This window comes from Engraulis encrasicolus, chromosome 9 (genome assembly GCF_034702125.1).
Source record: "Engraulis encrasicolus isolate BLACKSEA-1 chromosome 9, IST_EnEncr_1.0, whole genome shotgun sequence".
In the NCBI taxonomy this organism is placed as follows: domain Eukaryota; kingdom Metazoa; phylum Chordata; class Actinopteri; order Clupeiformes; family Engraulidae; genus Engraulis; species Engraulis encrasicolus.
The window spans coordinates 56,252,658-56,262,495 of NC_085865.1; the positions used below are offsets into that span (position 1 = coordinate 56,252,658).

A 9,838-nucleotide genomic window follows, 5' to 3' on the forward strand; every position below is an offset into this window, starting at 1 on the left:
CCCTCCTGAGCTATATTTATAGAAACAACATTTATTGGCCGATCTAAATAAGTATTTATTGACTGATCTCTATCTCTATGTGAATAATAATATTCTGCCCCGTACACTTTAAAAAAATTAGTAATCATTAGTAAAAGACATTAAGTAAGGGTTAACGTTCGGCGAGAAGGTCGCTACCGTGGAATAGCAGCACGACAGAGAGAATCTTTAGACCCCGACGCGGAGCGGAGGGGTCTTGTTCTCTCTGAAGTGCTGCTATTCCACAAAGCGACCGACTCGCCGAAAGTTAACCCGCTTATTATATGGATATACTTAAATGATTCACACATGCGGGGACATTGCTTTAGACCTATTTAATGTTAAGATTGTTGCTGCGCAAAACAAAACAGTGCCGTTGTGGAACACCGCTAGGCAACAGCTAGGTAGGCTAGCCAGGACAACAGGTGTTGTCTATCACAGCAGCTGATTAGAGTGACAAAAGACCGGACACCCTGCGGAGTGATATGAAACATTCGCTTTAGCCACTGACTTGTATACAAGCCAGTGGCTTTAGCAGTGAACGTCTTGTTGCCATTGACAGCGGTAGCCAGGACAACGGGTGCTGTCTATCACAGCAGCTGATTAGAGTCTTGTTGAAAAGTCGCTTTAGCAGTGAAAAGTATTGTTGCCATTGACAGCGGTCCGTTATAGACCAACCCGTCCGTTATCGAAAAATAACAGACGTCCGAACGTTGGGGAGCCCCGTTGAAATGAATGGAGCATTCGACAGATGACGTCACAACCATATAATAATAAATAATAATTATGGCTACTCTTAACCGCTTCTGCTGTTAGCCAACGCTTTAAACATACACACTCACAATTTTATGCTGAAAACATGAGAGGTCGGCATTAATAATTTGTTCTTTTTCTTACGCTGTGATTGGTCAATCAGCATTCTAGGTCGGGCCTTAGCCAAAGGTCAATTAAACTCAAACTTCCCCAGTGGGTACTTGTCACACGCACACACAATGGAGGTAGTATAAGAACGAGAGAGGGAATAAGTCCCGGCTTCAGTCATTTCAATGGGAAATGCTAAGCTAGTGAATTCAGCCAAAATTGAACGTTTTTTCAGCTTCCAAAATGGAGTTATTTCAGCAGACAGTTTACTCAGCCAATTACATGCCACGTTACTGACTGACTCACGGTAGGGACACATACACGCGAATTTGCGAACTTTGCCATTCATTCCTATGAGAGAGGCGAAGGCAGGCAAAAGCAAGCGAACAGGAGCGAAGCGAAGCGAAATTATTAAAGAAAATTTAATGTTATGCAAATGAGGAGCGAATTCGCCTGCCGCGGCCCAATCAAATCAACAACATAACTGTTCCATTCCATTTGATTCGCAGCGACGACCTGATGACGGTTGGATTTCGCCTCTCTTCGCTTCGCTTGCTTCGCCTCCTATGTGTCCCTACCGTTACGGTTGACCAGAAAGCTATATGGAAGACAGGCATTGAATGCATGGAGGTGCCCAACCACAGACCTATTAGGGTCTGTGCGCCCAACACTAAACTCACCACCAATCATCATGAGCGAAGTGGATGTAGGAAATGCGAAAATGGCGACTTGCTAATCGGCGAAGCTAACCAGCCAAATCCTGCCCCCTTGGCACGCACACACACACACACACACACACACACACACACACACACACACACACACACACACACACACACACACACACACACACACACACACACACACACACACACACTCCTACAGTGGACCTGTTCACTAGTTTGGTCCAAATGCTAAATGCTTTATTGGAAATATGATATGATGTCCCTACCGTGGCTTAGGGTAGGGCATTCGTCTGCTATGCGGCTGACCCAGGTTGGATTCCGGCCCAGGTCCTTTGCCGACCCTTCCCTGTCTCTGGGAAGTGTTTCCTGTCTCTCTCAAACTGTCCTATCACTGATAAAGTCTAAAAAGACCAAAAACACATTTTTAAAAAAAGAAATATGATATGAAAAGCCTAAAAATAAACATTTTTGGTGACTCAAATTTAGAAACTTCATTCATAACCCAAAATAGTTATATTTTCAGGGGACTTAGTCAAGGTGGTGGGTGTTTATTGGCAAGGTGGGTGCCTTAGCACTTAATTGCTGGGGGAAAGCCTGAATATGCTGCATTTATAATGAAAGCGCCTACACTTCTACTGTGTGTTTCGTGTGATGGTCCTGGAAATAGTCACCTGGCTGAGTAAAGTTAGCCTGGTTGTATGATCCCCTCATACTAATTAATATAATTAATTACGATTAATAATTGATCAATCTAATTAATCCTCAAAATGAATATGAAGGCTTGGGTAAAGTAGCTCATTAGAAGTTTTGTAGCAACACGTATTATTTCTAAATGAACAACAAAAGCATACAGAGGGGGCGGGATGTAGATGGTTTGATTGACAGCTGTTTTGTCCAACCAGGCGTCAGCAACTGGCTGCAGAGGGGGACCGGCGGAGGCTTCTGAGGCGAAGCCTGAATGATTGGCGTGTGTGGTGTCGAATGGAGCGCGAGGGACGGGAGCTGCTGCAGCAACAGGAGGAAACCAAGCGCAAGATGGCCGCCCTGCTCACCAGCGCCGCCTCTGGCAGACTCAGGACACTACAACCTGATCAGCCAATCGCAGACAAGCATGAGAGGGACAGTAAATTAGAAGACACGGATGCCCAGGTAAAGAACATCTGGCCCAGAGCCTTCTAATAGGAGAGTCAAACTTAGTTCAGTTTACTTTACTTTATTAGCACCCGTAGGTAGCTCTTCCCATGAGCGTTCTGTTCCCCTTTTTCTACGGCTCAGGGCTGCTCATGGTGCTCACTTCCTGCTCTATTAACCCATTGACGCCCAAGGCACCTGCAAAAAAAGGGTGCTGAATGCTAGCCTGGTGAACCAGCACCACCCGCTGGACGGCAAAATGTTTTGTCTACGGGTGGGTCTGGCCTCGCATAATGATTCAATGAAGCCAGAATGCCATGAATCTGGCAAACCAATTACAACACAAAGATGTGTTTTGAATCAAAGCGGGCAGCGTTTTGAGGGAAGGTTGTTCTCATCAACAATCTTCGGATGTATTATGCATCGAGGCCAGACTAAATTTGACATCCACATTTAGTCTGGTTTATCAGGCTAGCTGAATGCCTGAGCCCTTTTTAAGAAAAGCTACCCTCAGCCTATAAAGACCTAAATATAGAATAGAAATATGCACTAAGTTGCATTCAAACGCTAAGACCCTCATCTTTCATCTGAAACAAATAGAGATTTTTAATAAAGTTGTCTCAAATCTCATGACCCTGAATGTTGCGTAATGCAGCTCCAGGCGCCAGGGCCAATGTTGCGCAACGCAACATCAGGCATCAATGGGTTAATGCCAGGAAGTGGCTTCCACAGCATGGTGTAGTATAGCGAATATTCTAAAATAGGTCTGCGTTGTCAGTGAATTTTAATGAATTAATCACAAGTAGGGCAATTGCGAGTGTATATATTTGTTGGTAATTAATTACAGAGAAATGTAGTTAGTTTCTCCGCTATGTATTGGTTCTGTGTTAGTTTATGAAAAGTAAGCCGCTTCCAGGCACTGACTCAATCTACATTGAAGCAAGTGGCAAATCTACCCCGGCTGTCTCAACTCTGAATTCCATGGCTCTGACCTGGCCAGCAGGCCTTCCTCTACGTCCTCCTCTACGTCCTCCTCCTTCGTACACTATTTCTTTCTTCCTTCCTTTCTTCCTTCCTTCCTTTCTTTCTTTCTTTCTTTCTTTCTTTCTTTCTTTCTTTCTTTCTTTCTTTCTTTCTTTTCCTTTCTTTCTTTCTTTCTTCCAGATGCAGAATTAATGGGTGCATTGACTTGTCTGTAGTTTATTATTATGTGAACCATTGGAAATGATACAGTATAATAAACGAGTCTCTAAAGACTCAGTAAATCTCTTTTTTCTTTCTTTCTTTTGTTATTTCATTCTGTCTCTCTTTCTTCCTTTCTTTTTTCCTTTCTTTCTTTCTTTCTTTCTTTCTTTCTTTCTTTCTTTCTTTGACTCCTCCCTTTATGACTCTCCCCTCATCTGTCTTTGTTATGTTTTTTTGTCCTCTGAAAATGCAAGTAATTTTCTGTGTGCGTGCCTGCGTGCGTGCATATGTGTGCTTACGTGCATATGTGAGTGTGTGTGTGTGTGTGTGTGTGCATGCCTGTATGCATGTGTGTGTGTTTTATCCTCCTGTGTAAAATGCTAATATTATGATGTGACTATTGCAAGCAATGTATCATATTGTGTCCTACCTGAATACTAAACTATGTGGAGGAGTGTGTGTGTGTGTGTGTGTGTGTGTGTGTGTGTGTGTGTGTGTGTGTGTGTGTGTGTGTGTGTGTGTGTGTGTGTGTGTGTGTGTGTGTGTGTGTGTGTGTGTGTGTGTGTGTGTGTGTGTGTGTGTGTGTGTGTGTGTGTGTTCTCTAGTCTACGCTCTTTGCTCTGCACGTCTAAATGCCAGTGAGAGAAGTCAGACACACACACACACACACACACACACACACACACACACACACACACACACACACACACACACACACACACACACACACACACACACACACACAACCATAAAAATACATACACACTCAAACACACGGCAGCCAGCCACATAATCCATCATGTATCTGTCAAAGAACTGCGCAAATTAACTATAACTAACTTTATCAAGAGCGGCGGAGAAGAGAAACTTTGCTATTACTCTGTGTGTGTGTGTGTGTGTGTGTGTGTGTGTGTGTGTGTGTGTGTGTGTGTGTGTGTGTGTGTGTGTGTGTGTGTGTGTGTGTGTGTGTGTGTGTGTGTGTGTGTGTGTGTGTGTGTGTGTGTGGGTGTGTGTGTGTCTGGTGTTGTGACTTTGCTATGATGACGTGACGTTCCATAGTAATAAGGAGATAAAAAACTCTTTTGTTTCCTGGAAATACTAATTTCCGAGGGCGAGCAAGTGTGTGTGTGCGTGTGCGTGTGCGTGTGAATGTGCGTGTGCGCGCATGTGAGAGTGTGTGTGTGTGTGCCTGAAGCAGGAATGGAGGTGTGTATCATCAGTCTTCAGGGAGAAGTAGAGATATGATATGGAAGCACAGATATGACACACACACACACACACACACACACACACACACACACACACACACACACACACACACACACACACACACACACACACACACACACATGTACACACACTTTTGGAAGATCGCCCCTAGTAGTAGAGAAGCTTAGTGACACAATCGTTCACTTTCGTATAGCTGTTGTGTCAATATTGCACCTTGCGGTAATGCCGCGGTCACACCGGCTGCGTTGAAAGAGCCACAAACGCTGCTGATTCCTGCCTGGAATATCAAAATGAAACGTTCGGCCAGGAATCTCGACCAACCGACGCTCGTGTTTAGACAAATGTGAACATTCCATTGCCTGACGCCTGCTGCCGCCCAGATCATTACATATTTTAAGATGAAGTTCAACTTTTGACGCCCTCGCCGCTAGAAACGTTTTGCTGCTTTTCACGCATCTGCCGCCTCCTCTCCCACACAAAGTCAATTACTTCTGCATCTTTCCACGCGTTCAACGCCCGCGGTTTGACCGCAGGGTAAGGCTGCACGATATTGGAAAAGAACAAAGATAATCACAACAAAATTGAAATCATGATAATTAATCACGATTATTCAGCAACAATAAACAGCTGAATTTTGTGCAGAATGTTGTTTCAAAATCACGAAATTAAAAATAAAACCAAGAATTGATAGTATCTAGGTTTTACTACTAATTAATATTTAAGACCAGATCCAGTGCAATAGTTGGAATTCAGAAATGCAAGGTTTATTTGCTTGAGAGAGGGGGGAGGCCATTAGGCCCCAAAGGCCTGTCCACAGGCCTCCCCACCCCCTCTCCAATGAAGAGGTGTTAACAGATACAGGTACAAGCAAGAAGGAGCAAGAAGGGGCAGAACAAAGCCAGTGCCTGGATAGAGCTTGAAAGTCCCGCCCCTTAGTTCCGCGTTTCACTAACAACATGGTAGAGAGTAAATATCTTCTGATCTCAGTCATGATATGCGCTGGGCTACAAATATGCTGTTTAAGAGGCTAGATAAAGATTATTCATGCAGAAGTATCAATGTTTTGTTCCGAGGCCGTCGGCATGAAAAATGTGAAGAAACACAGCTTTCTAAAAAGTTTGGGGGTTCGTACGAAAAATTAAGCAAAAATATCAGAAACAACATATATGGAGCTCGTGGCACAACTCGAAGGGGATCGAAATATCATTTTAATACCGCCATTGGATTACATGCTACGATTTTCGGCTAAAAACGCCGTTGAGGTCCCATGAAATCGGGGGAAGTGACGTCACTTTCGAGCTCTATTTAAAACACCCTCCACAGGAAGTGAGGTCACATGGAATGATGTCACATACAATGATAGTTTTAGCCAATAGCAATGGATAGGCAATTTCAAATCAGCAGTTTGGGGGAAGGGAAGTTCAGTACATCCTGATGCCATAAACAAAGGGAACTTTTATTTGGCATCGCACAGTCTAAAAGTGTTATTCAAACACGTATCAAACAATACATGGACATTGAAATGTTATGTGTCATTGGGGGCACTATTCAGATTCTTTCAGAATGTATTATACAAGGAATGAACCAAATAAAACTGAATTATAATACAGTAGTTACAGTATGTAAAAGGCATGTCCTGTCATTAAGGATGCCCAGAGGCATTGCATTGCCCCCTGTGTGATCACAATTAAATCACGGTTTTCGTTTTTATGAATCGTTGGGGGCAAAATCGCGATTTTCAGTTGATTTTCCATTAATTGTGCAGCCCTACCTTGTGAACACATTTGCGCACCTTGCTTTCAAGTTAGCTAGCGGGAAATAAATTGACATAAAGAACCGTATGCATGGCAACGCATTTGTGCACGAAATACACACGAGTGCACGTATCCTGATGCAAGCATATCCAACATTTACAGTGCGCGTGGAGTGGACATTTGTGTGTGTGTGAGTGTGTGAGTGAGTGAGATATTTGTGTTTGTGTGAGTGTTTTAAAGAGATTTGTGTGTGTGTGTGTGTGAGAGAGAGAGAAATAGTTGGACTATTCAAAGTAATTAGCCTCTGTGAAACGTGAACTTCCCGTGATCAAGAACATCAGCACACAGTGCAGGTGCAGGTCATTTACATCTTGCCAGCCTATGTTTTAAAAAAATCTCTAACTTATAGCGATTCCAGTTTTGTCTCCACCCGTCGCACAATGTGACAGTTGAAACGTGTGTAGGCTATGCTTTAATGCAGCCTAAATTGTAACAGTTTAAATGCCTCCTCTCCAAGCAGCACAATCGAAACTATTGGCTATCTACTTTGTAGCTTGCAATTTTGGCTGGTATACAACAAGACGAGTCAAGTGACATTAAACATGCTTAGGTCTTGCGAAGAGTGCAAAGACTTGCGTCGCGCGTGTGTGTGTGTGTATGTGTGTGAGTGAGAGAGAGAGAGAGAGAGAGAGAGAGAGAGAGAGAGAGAGAGAGAGAGAGAGAGAGAGAGAGAGAGAGAGAGAGAGATACTGTATAAAGATGTGTGATGATGTGTATGTCACTCTGTCAGTCACCCGGAACTCTGAAGAGAATACGACAGGTTGTTACCCAGCTGTCTGCAACAATTTGACTCTCCTCTCCTCTCCTCTCCTCTCCTCTCCTCTCCTCTCCTCTCCTCTCCTCTTCTATCCTCTCCTCTTTCCTCATTCTCGTCTCGTCTCGTCTCCTCGCTCCTCTCCCCTCCTCTCCTGCCCTCTCCCCTGTTCTCTCGTCTCCTCCTCTCCTCTCGTCTCCTCTCCTCTCCTCTCGTCTCCTCTCCTCTCCTCTCGTCTCCTCTCCTCTCCTGTCTTCTCGTCTCCTCTCCTCTTCTCTTCTCGTCTCGTCTCGTCTCGTCTCGTCTCTTCTCTTCTCTTCTCTTCTCCCTCTCATCTCATCTCTCCTGTCCCCTCTGCTCTTTTCTCTTCTCTTCTCTTCTCTTCTCTTCTCTTCTCTTCTCTTCTCTTCTCTTCTCTTCTCTTCTCTTCTCTCCCACCTCTCCTCTCCTCTCCTGCCCCCTCTGCTCTCTCCTCTTCAATCTCCTCTCCTCTCCTTTCCCCTCCTCTCCTCTCCTCTCCTCTCCTCTCCTCTCATCTCATCTCCTTTCCTCTCCTTTCCTCTTATTCTTTTCTCTTCTCTTCTCTTCTCTTCTCCTCTCCTCCCTTCCCCTCTCATCTCCTCCTCTCTTCTCCTCTCTCCTCTCCTCTTCTCTTCTCTCCTCTTCTCTCCTCTCCTCTCCTCTCCTCTCCTCCTCTTCTCTTCTCTTCTCTTCTCTTCTCTATCTCACCTCTCCTCCCCTCTTCTCTCCTGTACCCTCTGCTCTCTCCTCTCCTCTCCCTCCAGGCTGCCAGTCTGTGTGGCATCAGCACTGCTCTGCCTGACACAGTGCCCACCCCTGCCACCGTTGCTGGCAAAGGTGCCCGTGGTGATGGTCCCTCTGGTATTGTTGCCCATGGTATTGGTATCAGCGGAAACGGTGCCAGTGGCGATGCCCAGGGTGTTGGTGACCCCGGGGGTTCCGTTGGCAATGCCAGTGGCGATGGCACCCATGGAGATGGCACCCGTGGCGTTACTTCAGGCATTGGTGCCCGTGGCGTGTGCCCCCCACGGCAGGCATGGCAGGTGACCCGGCAGCACGTTGACCTCAGTGTGGCCCAGCTTCAGCAGCTGGCCAAGAGGGACCCACAGCAGCAGCAGAGCCACCAGCTCAACTCTGCCCCCTGTGCTACTGGAGCGCAACTGCAACTGCAGGTGAGTGATGCTGGGGGTTGGAGAACAATCACAATTGTTTTTTTTGCTTGCCTTTGGCCTGTGTTAATGCCTGTTGTGTATATGTGTCTCTTGACATTTTCATGGGCATTATATGTAGTTTGACGTTTGAAATATATTAATTTAACAAAGGGACAGCATATATTAACAATATTTAAATGCAAAATATACAACATTATATCCATAAGGTTCATTTATTAAACTACTACTCTACTCTGCATGGCCCAGCATCAGAAGAGGCCGCTCAGTGGCGCCCCGTGTGGCGGTGGGAGCGAACGCTTCGAGCACAGGCACGTGGCACAGCGGCAGGTGATCTGGGAGCAGAGGAGGCGCCTGAGGGAGCAGGAGGAGGAGATCAGGAGACTGCAGGAGGAGCAGAGCATGAGGAGGCTACAGGAGCAGGCAGCTGAAATGGACACACACATCAACACACTCCACAAGGAGACCGCCACTAACATGGGCACGCATGTCAACACACTCAACAAGGTCCCCAGCCGGAGCACTAGCGGCCCTGTAACACAACCCAGAGCCCAGGCCATGGATATAAGCAGGTGATCAATGCTGTAAACAAAGGGCACGCACACACACAAGTCTATGTTCATGTCCCAGGCTTCCAAAGATAAGTGCTAGGTATTGGCAATTGTAGCCAAGGACAGTTATTTTCTTTTCCAGAGGTCGATATTTTAATAATTTCGTTAAATCAATGTGTGTGTGTGTGTGTGTGTGTGTGTGTGTGTGGTTGAGTATGTGTGTGTGAGTACATAGAGAGACAGATATCGTTTGTCTTGTGATGAGCAGCCTTGAGACAGCAAGTTAGTATTCTCTTGTGTACGCGGAGGTGTGTGTGTGTGTGTGCGCGCGCATGTGTGTGCGTGTGTGTGTGCGCGCATAACGTGCGTGCGTGTGTGTGCGTGCGTTTGGTTGTAGGTATGGTTTATCTTGTGATGA

At 45.5% G+C, this 9,838-nt stretch overlaps 1 protein-coding gene across 2 annotated transcripts in view; it reads left to right on the top strand.

Annotated features, from left to right (window-relative positions):
• The window catches only part of ccdc191 (coiled-coil domain containing 191), a 46,424-nt gene that overhangs the window by 14,121 nt on the left and 22,465 nt on the right, over positions 1-9,838 (top strand). For both annotated transcript variants that reach the window (XM_063207472.1, XM_063207473.1), the window contains 3 exons: positions 2,468-2,714; positions 8,465-8,872; positions 9,119-9,441. In XM_063207472.1, coding sequence (XP_063063542.1) covers positions 2,468-2,714; positions 8,465-8,872; positions 9,119-9,441 — 978 coding nt within the window. The remainder of the gene's footprint in view (positions 1-2,467; positions 2,715-8,464; positions 8,873-9,118; positions 9,442-9,838) is intronic.